This window comes from Anomalospiza imberbis, chromosome 25 (genome assembly GCF_031753505.1).
Source record: "Anomalospiza imberbis isolate Cuckoo-Finch-1a 21T00152 chromosome 25, ASM3175350v1, whole genome shotgun sequence".
NCBI lineage: Eukaryota > Metazoa > Chordata > Aves > Passeriformes > Viduidae > Anomalospiza > Anomalospiza imberbis.
In genome coordinates, this window is record NC_089705.1 from 5,548,444 (window position 1) to 5,565,856 (window position 17,413).

General features: G+C 53.0%; 1 protein-coding gene across 17 annotated transcripts in view; it reads left to right on the plus strand.

Moving 5' to 3' along the window:
• Positions 1-17,179, plus strand: part of MACF1 (microtubule actin crosslinking factor 1) — a 138,826-nt gene extending 121,647 nt beyond the window's left edge. For 11 of the 17 annotated variants that reach the window (XM_068172840.1, XM_068172848.1, XM_068172842.1 and 8 more), the window contains 21 exons: positions 87-260; positions 983-1,138; positions 1,258-1,464; positions 1,587-1,706; positions 1,902-2,071; positions 2,241-2,400; positions 2,634-2,828; positions 3,488-3,616; positions 3,697-3,840; positions 3,953-4,141; positions 4,442-4,559; positions 5,042-5,205; positions 6,293-6,455; positions 6,555-6,709; positions 6,954-7,028; positions 7,741-7,758; positions 9,717-9,834; positions 11,172-11,383; positions 11,873-11,983; positions 13,725-13,848; positions 15,520-17,179. In XM_068172840.1, the coding sequence (XP_068028941.1) occupies positions 87-260; positions 983-1,138; positions 1,258-1,464; positions 1,587-1,706; positions 1,902-2,071; positions 2,241-2,400; positions 2,634-2,828; positions 3,488-3,616; positions 3,697-3,840; positions 3,953-4,141; positions 4,442-4,559; positions 5,042-5,205; positions 6,293-6,455; positions 6,555-6,709; positions 6,954-7,028; positions 7,741-7,758; positions 9,717-9,834; positions 11,172-11,383; positions 11,873-11,983; positions 13,725-13,848; positions 15,520-15,773 (3,156 nt within the window). In that variant the 3' untranslated portion in view covers positions 15,774-17,179. The remainder of the gene's footprint in view (positions 1-86; positions 261-982; positions 1,139-1,257; positions 1,465-1,586; positions 1,707-1,901; positions 2,072-2,240; positions 2,401-2,633; positions 2,829-3,487; positions 3,617-3,696; positions 3,841-3,952; positions 4,142-4,441; positions 4,560-5,041; positions 5,206-6,292; positions 6,456-6,554; positions 6,710-6,953; positions 7,029-7,740; positions 7,759-9,716; positions 9,835-11,171; positions 11,384-11,872; positions 11,984-13,724; positions 13,849-15,519) is intronic. The other 6 variants (XM_068172849.1, XM_068172850.1, XM_068172837.1 and 3 more) reach the window with 3 other exon arrangements.
• Positions 17,180-17,413: the final 234 nt, after the last annotated feature.

A 17,413-nucleotide genomic window follows, 5' to 3' on the forward strand; every position in this document is an offset into this window, starting at 1 on the left:
GTTCCCATCACCTGCAGCCTTGCAGCACGACATGTTCCCTCTCTGAGCTTTTCTCTGCCTAACCCTTGGCTGGTGGCTCTTTGCAGGAGCTGTACAGCCAGCTCAAAGCCAAGGAGGATGTCTACAGCCAACTGCTGGCCAAGGGGAGGCTGATGCTGCTCAACCGTGACGACTCCGGCTCCAGCTCGAAGACAGAGCAGAGCGTGGCCCTGCTGGAGCAGAAGTGGTGTCTGGTCAGCACCAAGATGGAGGAGAGAAAGGTAACGTTGAGGGAAAAATGCATCCAGCCTTGCCCCATGGTCTGACAGCAGCTGCTCCCACTCTGCTTTCCCACACAAACTTGGGAGTTGGGGTTTTTTTAATCCGTCTCCCTTGGCTGTAAAGGTTGAGTCTGTTTGTCAGGTGGTGCTGAGTGTCAAGCTGTTAGCGTGGGGCTTTTTTTGTAGATAGTCATCAGAATTGGTTAAATCACACAGAAAATGAGGGTGAAATGGCATTTTGGGTTCATTCAGGGAGGTGGGAAGAAGCCTCCTGCAGCTCTCAAAGGCAGGCTTTGTTGGTCGAGCCAAACCCTCCTCCAAGCTGACTCCATCCTCAGCTTTTGGCTGGGGATGAGATAAAACAAGGGCCGTGGTGGCCTGGGCCCAGAATAAATTTGCAGCACTGCAGCTGCTGCCATCAGAACCTCATCCCCCATCCACCCAGCCCCGTCCCCACGGAGATCCCTTTCCCAGGAAGCTGAGGGTGACGCAGCTGCTCGTGTGCCGAGGAAGGTCTCCTCTTTCAGGGACCATTCTTGTTTGGAGAGAAAGCCTTGCCTTTCACTGCAGCCCCCTCCCCTTGGCAAAGCAGTGGCGTTCCCGGGCCGGGGCGATGCGGTTCTTGTTGCAGGGACACAAAGGCTGCCTCTGTCTGCAGATCAGAGCTCTCACCCTCCGTGTTGTGTTTTTTCCTCTCTTTCTCTCCCTCTCCGCTGCCACAGGCGAAGCTGGAGGAGGCATTGGCCCTGGCCACGGACTTCCAGAACTCCCTGCAGGATTTCATCAACTGGCTGACCCTGGCTGAGCAGAGCCTGAACGTTGCACCACCCCCCAGCCTCATCCTCGCCGCGGTGCTGGCCCAGATCGACGAGCACAAGGTACCCAAGGGCTCCATCCCCGGGATGGAGGGAGCCAGGCTGGCTCCTCACCTCGTCTGCGGCTTCTCGAGGTCACGTCCGTCTCCTCTGACACGTGGGACACCCTTTGTTGTTGGCAGGTGTTCGCCAACGAGGTGAACGCGCACCGGGACCGCATCATCGAGCTGGATCAGACCGGGAACCAGCTGAAGTTCCTCAGCCAGAAGCAGGACGTGGTGCTGATCAAGAACCTGCTGGTCAGCGTCCAGTCCCGCTGGGAGAAGGTGGTGCAGCGCTCGGTGGAGCGGGGACGGGCTCTTGACGACGCCAGGAAGAGAGCCAAGCAGGTGAGGGGCGTGGGAAGGGTGTGGCAGACCCCAAGGAACGGCCAGCAGGAGGTCCCAGGACCACAGAGGGACTGGGGGCACCACCAGGGTGAAGTTTCAGGCTTGCTCGTGTTGCCTTGCAGTTCCACGAAGCCTGGAAGAAGCTGATTGATTGGCTGGAGGATGCAGAGAATCACCTGGACTCGGAGCTGGAGATCTCCAATGATCCTGACAAAATCAAGCTGCAGCTCTCCAAACACAAGGTGAAGCTCTGCCAAAGCCAGGCTGGTGCTGGACGGGGTGGAAGGGGCTCTGTTGGGAGGGTGAGCAGGGCAGTATCTCCTCTGCCAGGACAGGAGAAAAGCATGTCCATGCCTCCCATTGCCGTGGAAATCTGGGAATCCTCACAGCCAAGGCCAGGCTTTCTGAAGCTGTTTTGTTTTCTCCCCATTTCCCAGGAGTTCCAGAAGACTCTGGGTGGGAAGCAGCCTGTGTACGACACCACCATCAGGACAGGCAGAGCCCTCAAAGAAAAAGCCCTGCTTTCAGATGACACTCAAAAGCTGGACAATTTGCTGGGAGAAGTCCGGGATAAGTGGGACACGGTGTGTGGAAAATCCGTGGAAAGGTGAGCCCAGCCCCAGGGTTGTACCAGCGGTGCTGGCGTGCCACAGGGTGGGCGTGGGGGTCACTGGGATGTGACAAAAGGAGGTGAGTTTGCTCATGGGAGGTCCCTGGGATGTGACAAAAGGAGGTGAGTTTGCTCATGGGAGGTCCCTGGGATGTTTGTTTTCCAGGCAGCACAAGCTGGAGGAGGCCCTGCTGTTCTCTGGGCAGTTCATGGATGCGCTGCAGGCTCTGGTGGACTGGCTCTACAAGGTGGAGCCCCAGTTGGCTGAGGATCAGCCTGTCCACGGGGACCTGGATCTGGTCATGAACCTGATGGATGCTCACAAGGTGAGAGCACCTTTCCCCAGCTCTTCTGCAAGACCTGAGTGGGGCTTGTCCTCCCCAGGAGCCATAGAGCGGACACGCAGTTGGTGCTTTGCTGCAGGAATGCCTGTCCTGCTTTGCTGCAGTGGATAAAAAGGGGAAAAACGGCAAAAAAACGGGAAGAACTTCCACATTACTGGGAAGGCGACAGGAGTGGAGCTGCCTGACCTTGCTCAGCTTCTGCTGTGTCCTTCCAGGTGTTCCAGAAGGAGCTGGGGAAGCGCACGGGCACAGTGCAGGTGCTCAAGCGCTCGGGCCGGGAGCTGATCGACAACAGCCGGGACGACACCACCTGGGTGAAGGTGCAGCTGCAGGAGCTGAGCAACCGCTGGGACACGGTGTGCAAGCTGTCTGTGTCCAAACAAACCCGCCTGGAACAGGCCCTGAAGCAGGTGAGGAGAAATCCGTGGCTGGGAAACTCTCTTGGGGTGCTTTGCTGGGCTCCAGGTTTGTTCCACACCAAGCTCAGGGAAGAGGTTTTGCCTTCTCCAGGCAGGACACGCCAGCCCTGCAGTGGTTCCTGTGAAGCAGTGGGGTGGTATCAGCCTGTTACTGGTTGTTTTTCCTAAAAAATGAGCAGATAAAGGCTGGTTTGAAAAGGGAGGATGGAAAGATCTCACTGATGTGCACAACGGTGATCAGACAGGCCAGGCTGGTGTTTGCCAGTGTCCAGAGAGACTCGACTGAAGCTAAAAAAATGAAAAAAAAAAAACCAACCAAAAAGGTCAAAGGCTCTTCAGCAGCTTTTACTTCAAGTAGGCAATTTACAGAATAAACTACCCAGGTGCCAAATTGCTCAGGATACAGCACTTGTGCTGTTTTTAAAAACATCTCCTTCTTCAGTGCAGCTGATGCCGAGGGGAGGGAGGTGCCAGAGTGCTGCAGGGCCCGGCAGCCCAAACCCCAGCCCCAAACATGGCTTTCCCCCACTTTTTTACGTATTTTTAAAGCCCTTTTCAGCCCTGTTGTCACTCCAGCCGCCAGGAGTGAATGCAGCAGCCTGTTTGGGGGGGAGGAGGGCTGACAAAAGCCTGTGCTGTTGTTGCTGCAGGCTGAGGAGTTCAGGACAGCCGTGCACATGCTGCTGGAGTGGCTCTCGGAAGCGGAGCAGTCCCTGCGCTTTCGGGGAGCGCTGCCGGATGACGCCGAGGCGCTGCAGGCCCTCATCGATGCCCACAAGGTAAAGGGGAGCTCCAAAACACGACCCAGGCCAAGTTTAGAAGGGGGAACATCAGCAAATAATTCCTTTGGGGCTTCCAGGAGTTCATGAAGAAAGTGGAGGAGAAGAGGGTGGACGTGAACGCGGCTGTGGGGATGGGCGAGGTGATCCTGGGCGCCTGCCACCCCGACTGCATCACCACCATCAAGCACTGGATCACCATCATCCGAGCCAGGTTCGAGGAGGTGAGTCCTGCAGGGCTAGTTCCAGGCTGATGGTGGTTCCAGGGATGGCCACGGAGTGGTGGGTCCTGCTCCAGGTTTCCCACGCTGGGTGGTCACCCCGTGTTTCCAACAGGTTCTCACGTGGGCAAAGCAGCACCAGCAGAGGCTGGAGTCGGCGCTTTCCGAGCTGGTGGCCAATGCAGAGCTTCTGGAGGAGCTCCTGGCTTGGATCCAGTGGGCTGAGACCACCCTGATCCAGCGGGACCAGGACCCCATGCCCCAGAATATTGATCAGGTCAAAGCGCTCATCTCCGAACACCAGGTGAGCCCCGAGCTGAGCTCAGGAGAGGGGCAGGGGAGGGAGCCTTCCCCTGGCTCCCTGGGTGGAGGAGGCACTGCCTTCTCCTGGAATTCCCTATTCCCAGCTGGAGCAAAACCAGCCCAGGGATGATCTCCTGGCAAATCCAAGCCAGCTCTGAGCAGCGGCTCAACCACAATCCCCAATCGCTGGTGCTTGATGCTCACCTCCCTCTGCAGGCTTGGCATGTCCCGGTGAGGGCTGGAAAGCCAAAAAGGCTGAAATTGAAAAAGGTTTTTTTTTCTCCTTTCTGTGTTTTGACAGTCCTTTATGGAGGAGATGACACGGAAGCAGCCGGATGTGGACCGGGTGACGAAAACTTACAAAAGGAAAGCGACTGAGCCTCCCCACGGGCCCTTCATCGACAAATCCCGCAGCAACAGTGAGTCTGCTTTGGGTCCTAGCCTGGCAGGAAATGAAATTCCTAGGAAGCTCATTAGCTTTGATTATCAATTAACAAGGCATCCTGCGCTAACAGCCACCAGGAAGGCGGCTGAGCCTCGTCGGGAGGGGAGAATCCAGGTGACATTTCCCAAAACAGCCGTGCTGGGTGTGCTGTTCCTGGGGGTGCTTGGGCCAGCACTGCTCCCCTCTCTCTCTCTCTTTCTCTGCAGTTGCTTTAGGATGAAGTTTTGGGGTCTTTTTACGTGGTTTCGTGAAGCCAGAGTCCAGTGTGAATTCCTGGGTGCTGGGGGATGTGGGTGTAGAGCTGTCTGTCACCCTGTCCTCCTACCTGGGGACAGCAGCCAGCAAGGCCGTGGGAGGGTTTCCCTGCCAAAAAAAAAAAAAATCAAAACACATTTTGCTGCTGCTCTTCAGACTCCATGAACAGCACCTCAAACAACTTCTCTCCCTCTTTTCCAGGGAAGTGCTTGGGGCAGGCTGCTCCCCCCAGCATGCCCATTATCTCCCAGTCAGAAACAAAGAATCCCAGGATAAACCAGCTCTCAGCACGCTGGCAGCAGGTCTGGCTGCTGGCCCTGGAGAGGCAGAGGAAGCTCAACGATGCCCTGGACAGGCTGGAGGAGGTAACGGCCCCTGGCTGCTCTGGGCAGGGGGGGAGCTGGGAGTTCATCCCCGGAGAGGTGCAAGAAGCATTTTAAATCAGTGCTGCCCCAGCTCTTGCAGATAGCTCTTCCTGCTGCCTTTTCAGAAATCAAATATTCCTAAAATTTTAAGGCTAAACACCTTTTGGTAATTATGTAATTAACTGCACATTAACCAGCTTTGTGCCCCTGTATTTGGTATCTGTAGAGTTAATGATTGCCAGGCCCTGCTTTCCTCCTAGTAATTAGTTTAACAATTACTGTCTCTATTTTATCCAACCATCTAATGTCATTTTTGTTTTTATTTATGCTTAACAAAGCAGCTATGCCCAGAAGTGAGTGGTTTTTTTTTTTGTTTTCTGTTGCTTTTGCTGTAGGTCAGTTCAGTTCCTTCGTATTCATGTTTTTTCTTTGTTGCTTTTCACCCCAAGAGTGTTTAGAGAGAGACAAAAAAAAAAAAAAAAACAAAAAAAAAAAACAACCTTAAAATTGCTGTCCTACCTTGGTGTGAGCTGCTTGAGCTGGTGGGGTCCTTTTGGGGTGGGGAGATAAGAAGGGTGTTTAAATTGGAGGGTCTAAATTAGGCTGGGACTTGTGGAGCTGGAAGATGAGCAAGAAATCCCTTCTTGGCTGCTCAGAGGGAAAGGGAGAGGGGAGATCCGTGCCCAGATTGCTGCTGGCAGTGGGAATTCCTCCCTGGCATGTCCCTGGGGTGGGGAAGCCTCCCCAGAAGGCCGAGCAGACGGGGTGTGTGTGTGTCTGTGTGCCTGTAGCTGATCTTCCCTGCCTGTGTGTCCCCACAGCAGCGTGGGCAGCGCTGCATCCCGAGCTCCTGGGATGCACAATCCTCGTGCTGGCTGTTGGCTCCGCTGTGTGTCCTGTGCTGGGAATTCAGTCTGGGCAAGCCCTGCACTGGGAATTGTCTGGATAAATCCAGATAAACCTTTCCAGGAGGGCGGGCAGGGAGCGGTGGCGCCGGGAGCCTCACCCAAGGCGTTTTGGGGTGGTTCTGTGAGTGCTGCCCCTTTGGGATTTCCCCCACTTGACTCTCTGTGGGTTTTCCTTCCAGTTGAAGGAGTTTGCAAACTTCGACTTTGACGTCTGGAGGAAGAAGTACATGCGCTGGATGAACCACAAGAAATCCCGGGTCATGGATTTCTTCCGGCGCATCGACAAGGACCAGGACGGGAAGATCACCCGGCAGGAATTCATCGACGGCATCCTGGCTTCCAGTGAGTCCCTGCAGGCAGCCTGGGAAACCGCCTTGCTGCTCCTGCATGCCTGTCTCTGACTGAGGAGCTCGTCCTTTCCTCCTTCCCTTCTCCTTCCAGAATTCCCCACCACGAAGCTGGAGATGACGGCGGTGGCCGATATCTTCGACCGCGACGGTGACGGCTACATCGACTACTACGAGTTTGTGGCTGCCCTCCATCCCAACAAGGACGCCTACAGACCCACCACTGATGCTGACAAGATCGAGGATGAGGTGAAGCACCAAGAAAAGGGGGTGCTCAGCAGGGTTGGGGGTGGTTCAGGCTGCGGGTTGGCAGTAGGGAAGAGAAAAATTCGATTAAAAGAGGAGTTTGGCGGTGCTGAGCCAAATTATTTGGTTGGAAGTGAGCGTGTTTTAGAAGGAAAGGCTGCTTGGGGCTGTTTTATCCAAGCAGTGATTTGTACTGCGGGAGACTCCCAAAATCCTGGTTCCTCACCTCTCGTGTTGGTGGTGGCAGGTCACCAGGCAAGTGGCCCAGTGCAAGTGTGCCAAGAGATTCCAAGTGGAGCAGATCGGCGAAAACAAATACCGGGTAAGGCAGAGGGGGATGGAAACCTCCCCAAATCCTCCTCCCCCTTCCCACCGAGGGAGGGGGCATCACCCAGGGGGTGCCCAGCTTGGCGCGGGGGGACCCGGGGTGAGGCAGAGACCTCGAACCTGGCACTGGCAGAGGTGGCTGGGATGTGTTTTCCCAGCTCCATCCTTGGCCCCTGGGCGTTCCCTGGATTGGGAGAACATAAAAGTGTCCCTGTTCTGGGGCAGGCAGCCCGGGGGCCCCCGTGAAACGCCGCTTTCACTCGGCCGGAGCCGCCCTTGAAGTTTCCCTCCTGGATGAGTGTACCTTGTGCCTGTGTTTTTCTTAGCTCGCTCCCGAAGAAGGGAGAATAATTTCCTGACAGAATCTCTTTGTAACGAGCTGCTGGTTGTGTTTCAAACCCTTCACCGAGGTGAAGTGGCGGCAGAATTCCCACTTTCCTGCCCCAGCTGGGCTTGGGTTTGATGTTCCAGCCAGCAGGAGCTGATCCCCCTCCGGCAGCACCGGCCCCAAGCTCCCAGAGCTTCTCCTTCCCCACAAACAGCCCAAACCCCCCCAGATTTCTAACTCCTGCAGTTAACAGATTTCATGATTATTGCACTGTTAATCCCATAAATGTTTTTCTTGTTTTTCTTTCCCTTCCTCTTCCTCTGGACTTTCCTCCCCTCTCCCCGTTCCCCCTCCCTACACAACTCCTGTCCCTCCATAGTTCTTCCTCGGCAATCAGGTACAGTTTAGTTTACCTTGTGGTGCTGTCTCTCACCTCTGGAATTTTTTTAACCACCGTAGCTCTGTGTGTTGTGATGCTGCTCTGTCCTGTGGTGCTGTGGGAGGATGTGATCTGGGAGCTCTGCTCAGCAGAGCCTGGTACAGAGGAGTGCCACCCACCCCCGCAAAAAAAAAAAAAAAAACATAATTGGGCAGAAGAAAAGAGAAAAAAAATCAGATGGAAAAAGCAGGATTTGGCAAAAGCAGAGAGATTTTTCTCTCTGGGATCCTCCCCTGGATATACTGGGGAGGTTCATGGTGGTGAATCGTGGCACTGGGGCGCAGATGGATGTGTCCTCCTGAGGGGCACAGCCAGCCCAGGGGGCACAACCTGCACCAGGCTCAGGGTGGGTTTGGACTGCAATCACCATGGAATGAGAGCGCTGAGTAATCCTGTAGGACAACTAAACCCTCATCCCTGCTACTCCCACTGAGTAACTCCTCACGGGGGCAAGGCTCCCCTCCCAGAACCTGCATGTATCCTGAGAGTGTCGTGACCTGAGATAAGCCCAGCCTCCTTTTGAGTGGAACTGGAGCACCCTGTGTCCCTCTGATGTCCCCACTGCCCCTGCCCAGATGAAAAAAAGCTTCTTTTTCACATGCAGTGATGGTGCCCACCCAAAAAGATGCCCCAAAAGATGCCCAAAATGAAACAAACTTGGATGTTGGAAGCAGATGACTCCTGAGAGCTCTGGCTTTAATTTAGGCAGTGATTATAGAAATGTCTTCAACAAAAACTGAAAAATAATGAGAATTTATTTGTCCCTGGGGTTGGCTCTTGAAGGACATCTCATGGAGAGCCTGGAGAGAGGGAAAAAGTTTCCCTGCTCCCTTCCCTGCCTGTGAGCACATTGGCAGCTCTTTGACTGGGACAAGGACAGCTTGGTGGGACCCTTGAGCAGGGAGATCCACCAATGGTCCAGGTCCCGTATCCCTGTGGGTCAGAGATGTCACCTCCTGCCCTGACCCATCCCAGTCGCTTTGCACTCCCTGTTTTCATTGGATCTCTTATTTTTTGCATCTCCACCCATGGAAAATGTTCCTTTTTTGAGGTCTTTTCCCCCATTTTTAAATCATTCTGGAGAGGGTCTTGCTTGCAAAACCTGGTTCTCCTGTCTTCCCATCCCAGCAGGTGCTCTGCAGACCTGGATGCAGAGCTGCCACATCCAAGCCAGGCTCTCCATGTCCCTCCCATGCCTGCCAGACACCCAGGAGCCTGGGCTCAGGTGTCCAGGAGATTTAGGGGAGCTTTTTAAACACATGCTTTTGATCTGGGGTGCACTTTTTTGATATCACAGGCATTTCAAACCACTAATGAACATCGCAATCACTAATCAGCATTGCTGGGGGTTCCTGCCTGGATTCCCATCACTCTGCACTCACCCAAACATCCTCCTCACTGGGCAATTGCTGCAGCAGGGGCTTTGTGGCTGGTGGGGTCAAGTCTGAGGCTCAGGGGAATCCCTGGATTTCAGACTTGGTGGTGATCACAGGTGTCTGGCTCGGCTTGTCCTGCTGAATCAGCCGGCTCCTTCCCACGTGGGCTGCACCAGGAGGGTCAGGGCATTGCCAGCCTCTATTTCCTTCACAGAAAAAAAAAAAAACAAAAAAAAAAAAGGAGAAAAAAACTAGAATTCTGCTTGAGAAAACCCATCCAACCCCAAAATCTAAAATCTCCTTTGCTGCTCTAAGAAAATAGCTTTAAAATGAAAGGATTTGGGTTGGTTGCATCATCTCCATGCCAGGCAGGAAAACTCATCAATTGGGATTACCTCTCACTTATTCCAGAAGAACCTGTCTGGAGAAGCCTTTAAACTGTGGAATAGGTGGATGAAAGCCTTTGGTGCAGCCTGGGGAGGGAAGGAGCCACCTTGCCCTGGTTGTTCCCCTTTCCCTGACCTTCTCCTTGCCCCACAGTTTGGCGATTCCCAGCAGCTGCGGCTGGTCCGGATCCTGAGGAGCACGGTCATGGTCCGTGTGGGCGGAGGCTGGATGGCCCTGGACGAGTTTCTAGTCAAGAATGACCCGTGCAGAGGTAAGGCTTGATGCAGTCAGAGTCTCCTCACCCACGGAGGGGAGTTTGGATGCTGTGGCTGGGTGACCAGCATGGGCCATTGTCCAGATGGGCAGGAGCTGGAGAAAACAGATCCAAAGCAAACCAAGAATTTGGAATCACCAGATTTGGTGATGCTGCAGCTAACCTGGCAGTGTTTATCCAGGGAAAGAGGGAAGGGTTGTGTTTTCCTTGGTTTTAAGGGCCTCAGCAAGTGGAGCTGGGGTCACCTCCTCCCCAAAACCTTGAGGTCTGACAGCGGTCAGAGCCACTGGGCTGGACAAGAGCCATGCCCAGCGGACAGAGCAGGATTAGCCAGGGGCTGGCCAGGACTGGAGCGAGTTTTGGAGAGTGCTCCACGTTTCTCTGGGGTCTCTGGGATGTTAATTGCTTCGGCTATGTCTTGTTCAAGCTGCTGTATTCCGTGCTCCGGCTGCCCGACGGCTGTTGCTGAAAGCAGCATGATTTACAGCGAGCTCCGGGGAGAGCCCTCAGGGTTTTCCTGCTCCTCCTCCGCCCTTCACGCTTTGCAGCAGATGTTTTGCAGCGCTGACATCGAGGTTGTTTCTATCCCTTGGTTATCTCAGCGTGGTGCTTCCCTCCTGCAATTGCTTTCTTGGCTTTCTGGTCCATAATCCATCGGCCCCAGAATTCCTCCGGTGTCCCGTAAGGCTCGGTGCATGCCCTCGCTCTCTGTTTGAACACCCCTGAGCATGAAGCACTCTGGCACACGTCAGCTGAAGCCCACAGACCTCCTCCCTGCTTGGTTGCCCCTTGCTTGTCGAAGGGAGACACTCCAGCTCTTTGAGGCGTTTGGATGAAAGTTTTTGAAAAGTCGGTTTTCAGTGGCTGGTTGGAAAAGCTGGGAAGGTGGTTTTCTCTCCTCTCTCCCCAAAAAATGTGTGGAGAGCTGCCCAGAGTTGCAAGAGAGCAGAATCTCTCTCAGATTCTCGAGAATCTCAACCCTTCAAAGCTGCTTTTGCTATTTTTAAGCCACGTTAAATACCACACTGGCCGCTGTTGTGACATGGTGAGTTTAAAGGCCATCAGGATGCTTTTCCACAAGAGAGGAACAGAGCATCCCGTGTGAATTCCAGGCCCTGGGGCAGCTTTTAATCAGCCAGTTTCTCAAAGAGCTGATCCGTGGCAGGAGGTGTTTTTAAGGCAGAGCAGGAGAACCAGGGCGGCCTCGCTGCCCTCGGAGATGGGCGTGGGGAGACGCCCAAGGAAGCTGCTCCCAGCCCTGGAGCCTCCTGAGCCCCACTGAGGATGTTGGGTCCCTCCAAAGCTGAGTTCTCCTCTCCTTTCTCCCCTTCCAGCACGAGGACGGACCAACCTGGAGCTGCGGGAGAAGTTCATCCTGCCGGAAGGAGCCTCGCAGGGAATGACCCCGTTCCGGTCGCGGGGCCGGAGATCCAAACCCTCCTCCCGGGCAGCCTCCCCGACCCGGTCCAGCTCCAGCGCCAGCCAGAGCAACCACAGCTGCGCCTCCATGCCCTCCTCTCCGGCCACCCCGGCCAGCGGAGCCAAGGTGGGGGCAGGGGTGAAGCTTTCCCTTCCCTTTAGAAACCGGCGGTCTCCAAAACCCAGATGAGGAGCTGCAGGTGTAGGGAGGAGGAAGGTTGGGGCTTGGGGGCTTGAGGAGGGCTCTAGAAGGTGCTCATTGGTGTCCAGGGGGATGGGGGTGGGCTGCTGCAGGACGGGTTTCCAGGTTTCCAGCCCAGATTGGCTCCACAGGAGGGTCCCCAGTGCTCGCCGTGCAGCCGAAGGCTCCTGGTGCCCGGGGCAGGGCTGTGGTGTCAGGAGGAAGCCATCACCCCTCACCTCTCCTTCCCCACCACGTCATTATTTCATCACCTTTTGGGTTTTTTCCCTTTGTTTTAATTTATGTAATTCCCGTTTGGTTCTCGCTCCGTTTTAGTGCCGTTTTCCGGATGCTCTCCCATTTCTTTTTTTTTATTTTTTTTTTTACCACTCATCCCACCTCTCCCCCCTCTTCCTTGGCTTTTCCATTTCACAGACTCCACATCACTTCTCTCGATGTTATGACAAACCCTGGTTGATAAACAGTAAAGCGGGCACCCCCCTGAGGGGAATCGATTATTCCGACTTCCAGCTCCCGAGCGCCGAGGTAGAGTATGGTCTGCCAGCCCCAAGGAGCTGCTGGCAGGCTGGAGTGCCCCTGGCTCGGAGTCATCCCACTCCCCTGCCTGCTCTTAACGCTTTCCTCGTGGTAGAGCAGCGCTTGTAGCACCGCTAACGCTCCGACTGTTGGCGTTTTTCATGGGTCTCCAACTCGGATTAAAATTAAAATATCGGCTTCAGAGCGAAGCACAATGCTCTCAATCCACCTTCACCTGCTTCCAAACCGTGCTAATCCTCTTGTGCTTTGAAAAATGTGTTCATTTTCCGAGCTGTATTGGAAAGGGGCCGCGTTTGGCTTCCCAAAAATTGAAATCCAGCAGCCGAGTTGAGACTTGAAAATCAGCTACAGCGCATGCACCGTAAGCACACCGCCTCAGTTTTATGGAGAGCTTGTGTTTCTCACCGTGTTGAAGCACGTCTGGTGTGCCCAGCCACCGCCTTGATGCTCCCAGGAGGATGAATTTGGGCTGAGACTTTGGTTTCCCTAAAGTTTTTGGCCTCCTCATGAACTTTTCCTGCCCTTGCGAGTGGGTGATGAGAAGCGCTGGGTAGATCCCGGGGGTTCACTGCTCTGGTGAGGTAACTGTGTGTTGCTCAGCGGTGCTTCCATGTGGAAAATGGATTAATTTGATTCACCAGGAGGTCAGGAGCACTTCCCCAATTGCCCCAAATTGATGCTTGCTGCCTATTTTAAAATAGGATCAAGGAGGAGAATCGAAATCTCTGATGATGACAATGGTACCTCGAACATCGTGTGTTAATGGATTTTGATTCCCTCAGCTGCCCCTCTCCCCCTGCAGCTCCAGTTTCATCACATTCCAACATTTCTAAGGTTCCCAAAAATCACAAAATCACAGGGGATGGAGGAAAACCCCTCCAGCTGTGGCAAATGCCCTCTGGGATCTGTGTCCACCTCTCCAGGGATGCAGCACCCCTAAAACCCGCAGGGCTGGGGACGCCACAGGCAGGCGCTTTCCTGCAGCACTGCCCCAAACCCAGAGCTTTGGATGGTGAACTGGAACTGGAGCTGCCTTTTCCAGCTGGATCCAGGTGCCCTTGCCCTGCTGGCACCTTCCCCTTGGCTTCCTGCAGCAGCGGCGGGAGCAGAGTTGCCTGTTGTGCTGCTTCACCCCACACCAGCTGCACTTCCAACATCTTAAAGGTCAGGAAAAGGCACAGTTTTGGGATGCAGCCAGAGCTCATCTGCTGTGGTTTGTGTCCCTGTCCATCCCTTTTCCAGTTTGGCTGCCTCTGGGCACTGGGAGTGGCGTGGACATCAGCACCAGGGTGTCCCTGCACCTCTGCCCACATTGGGTTGTGCTACTCGAGTTCCCGAGTTGGACTTGACCTTCCAAAATGCTCCTGAGCTGCTTGGATGCTAAATTCCCTATTTTTCCATATTCCCTTTGTGGAGGTTTCAAGCCCAGCTGATGCTGCCTCTTAACAGCTTTGCTTGGAATTTTCTTTTTCCCAACAAATTCCCTTTCATCAGCCTGCAGCTCACAAACTGCCATTCCCCTCCAAATTTTCAGCATTTGGGTTTTTCCCTTATTTTATGAACAAGGGAACTGAAACTGAAACAGCAGCTTGTGCCTTCCCTGACCATTGAGATGGGGGTGTTCCTTAAGTGCCCAAATTTTTGCTGAGGATCTGATCTGGGATGTGATCTGGGCCCGTCACGGTGCAGGTGACAGCTGAAGGATGTCCTGTGTGTGCTTCCTCCCAAGGTGACCCCCTCGGCGGGCAGCAAGCTGAAGCGCCCCACCTTCCACTCCAGCCGGACCTCCCTGGCTGGGGACACCAGTAACAGCTCCTCACCAGTCTCGACAGGTGCCAAAGCCACTCGGGCAGGTGAGTGAAGGGAAAAGATGGAAAAACTCCCCCCCGGCGCAGTGGAGCAAGTACAGAATATTTGAGGGATGGGCGGTGGGGGAGGAGATGCTGGCACAGCTCTGCACTCCAAGGAATTGCTGAAATTCGGGCAGGAATCAACTCTGATGTTGAACCTCCTATCTCAGGGGTGCTGGTGGAGGCGCCCAGAGAGGGGTTGGGGATTTTGCTGTTGATCTGGGGATGGGGGAGTGATGTTTGGAGAGGCTCCCTGGAACAGAGGCTGGACAGAATTAGGGTTAGGGTTAAAGGAATAAAGCAGGGATTTATTAAAAGCCCTTTATAGGATACACCTCGGGCAGCACAAGAGCCTGGCCATGGCTCCACCCAAGATGGACTCAGAGTCACGAGTTCTCACACTTTTCTAAGTTTGGTCCATTTAAATATTGGGGTTAATTGTCGAATTCCAGCTCCAGGTTTTGCAGCCCCATCCTCCCAGGTTGCTCTCCTCCATTCCCTGCTGTTTGCACTTTTTGGGCTGAAGCTGCAGCGGTGTCCTTGGTTCTGGGGCTGGAAATTGTTTGTTTGGTGTGACTGAACTGTCTGACTGTTAACACTTTATATGAAGTTCAGAGTTAAAACACTAATGCAGTACAGAATCTGGAAAACACGAAAGCTAAAACCGAAGGCATCAGGAGGAACAAAACTTAGGGCAATGGGAGGAACAAAATTTAGGGCACCAGGAGGAACAAAACTTGGGGCATCAGGAGGAACAAAACTTAGGGCAATGGGAGGAACAAAGGGCATCAGGAGGGACAAAACTTAGGGCATCAGGAGGGACAAAACTTAGGGCATCAGAAGGAGCAGAACTTAAGGCATCAGGAGAAACAAAGGGCATGAGGAGAGATAAAACTTAAGGCATCAGGAGGAACTTAGGGCATCAGGAGGGACAAAACTTAGGGCAATGGGAGGAACAAAATTTAGGGCATCGGGAGGAACAAAACTTAAGGTATCAGGAGGAACTTTGTGCATCAGGAGGGACAAAACTTAGGGTATTGGGAGGAACAAAACTTAAGGTATCAGGAGAAACAAAGGGCATGAGGAGGGACAAAACAGGGCATTGGGAGGAACAACTTAAGGCATCAGGAGGAACAAAATTTAGGGCATCAGGAGGCACAAAACTTAAGGTATCGAGAGGCACAAAGGGCATCATGAGGAACAAAGGGCATTGGGAGGAACAAAACTTAAGGCATCAGGAGGGACAAAACTTAGGGCAATGGGAGGAACAAAATTTAGGGCATCGGGAGGAACAAAACTTAGGGCATCAGGAGGAGCAGAACTTAAGGCAGCAGGAGAAACAAAGGGCATGAGGAGAGATAAAACTTAAGGCATCAGGAGGAACTTAGGGCATCAGGAGGGACAAAACTTAGGGCAATGGGAGGAACAAAATTTAGGGCATCGGGAGGAACAAAACTTAAGGTATCAGGAGGAACTTTGTGCATCAGGAGGGACAAAACTTAGGGTATTGGGAGGAACAAAACTTAAGGTATCAGGAGGAGCAGAACTTAAGGCAGCAGGAGAAACAAAGGGCATGAGGAGTGACAAAACTCAGGGCATCTCAGGAAGAGCAAAACTTAGGGCATTGGGAGGAACAAACCTTCCTTCTCACAGCTTTGTGGGCTCTCCCTGCAGACCCTAAAAAAGCAGCCAGCCGTCCCACGAGCCGCGCCGGGAGCCGCACGGGGAGCCGGGCCAGCAGCCGGCGGGGCAGCGACGCCTCCGACTTCGACCTGCTGGAGACGCAGTCGGCCTGCTCGGACACCTCGGAGAGCAGCGCGGCCGGCGGGCAGAGCTCGCGCCGGGGCGCGGCCAAGCCCTCCAAAATCCCCACCATGTCCAAGAAAACGCCCACTGCCACCCCAAAAACTCCAGGCCCTAAGAGATAATACTGTACCCGCCGCCCTCCTGAGAGAGAGGAAGGAAAAACAAAACAAAGCGGGAAAAAAAAACAAACCCACGCACCCGACCCGTGTCCAGTTTTTAACCCTGCTCCGTACATTGGATGTATATTTATTCTAAATGGGAGAAACTATATTGTTAAAAGTGTAAAAGAAAAGTTGTGTTATGAAGCTGCCTTATTTGGTTTTTTTTTTTTTGGTTTTTGGGTTTTTTTTTCTTTTTTGTAAGTTACTATTTTCATGTGAATATTTATGTAGATAAAAAAATTGCCTCTCGGTGACCCCTGTTTAGAGAGGGGCCTGGAAAACTGAAATGTGGGAGAGAAAGAAAAAAAAAAAAAAAAACAAGAAAAAGATTACAAAAAAAAAAGGAAGCAAAAAAAAAAAAAGGTCAAGATGTGAAAGTGTAAAGAAAAACTAAAATATAAATAGGATTTCTGCGCGGTGCAGGGTGTGAACCTGCTTTATCTTTTAGGATTGTTTCCTAAATGCATCTTTATAAACTTAACTTGCTGTCTCAGCAAGGTAAATTATATTTAAAAGCAAAGACCTGAATCCTGCAGTGTTCAAGGAACTCTCTTTTTGTAAATCACAGATACCTCAACCAGAGAAACATGAGGTGAGGGGACTTGGGGCTTATGTTTCCATTTTTTTTAAAGCTATGTGGTTTTATCTGAAGAAAGCGGAGTTTGACTTTAATAAAATTTGCACACACTACAGCAAAGGCCGTGACAATTTTGCTGTCTTGAAAATACTGTCCTGACAACTTTGTTTTTAAAGAACAAACCGAGGGTGAAGGGTTTGGGGAAGGGTTTGAGGAGGAGCTTCACACCAGAGGATACGGGGTAGGATTGCAGGTCTGGATCACTGGGATGCATCCCTTAGAGGTGGTGGGCCCTCCAAAATCAAGGATTCTTCTGGATTGATGGCTTGACCAGCCCTCCCCGAGGCGTTCCTTACACAATCACTGTTTTATCTGCATCTCTTTGTTTCCTATTTATTATTTAACTGGTCATTCCACTTCCAGCCAGGCTGAGATTGATGTGAACTCTGCTCCTAGGAGAAATCTGGACTTACACGCACAGTTGCTTGTCCTTGAAATGAGTCTCACCAGCACACTCGCTGCAAGTCCTGTCTCGCTTTTGTACGCTCCTTTTTCTTTGTAATAAAATCCAACTGACCAAGTGACCAGGAGACGGGCCGGGGCCGAGGGCTCTCCACAGCTCCTGTATTTATTAAATATTGTTCCTCTCCGGCTCTGACCGTGTTGCTGTGTGATTCTCTCAATTGGTTTCAAATTGAGGCAAAACTGAAGCTCTACCAATGAATTGTTTAAAAGAACCAGACACATTTTTGTATTAAAATTGCTTGCGGTAATAAACGATCTTGCCTCCGACTTTATTCCCCAGTGTTAGCTTTGTAAGGATGAGCTGGAGCTGGTTATCCCGTGTGGGAAGGCAGTGGCTGTGGAAGTCAGGGGGTGTTCGCACCTGGGTTTTCTTGTGGGATGGAGCAGGGAGCCAGCCAGCCCCAAAATGAAATGGTCCAGGTGGGTGGGTGGGGCTGGTGAGCTGCTCAGTGGGGTGGGGAAGCGGGTGCCTGTGAGGGGAAGGGATGCAAGGGGGTGT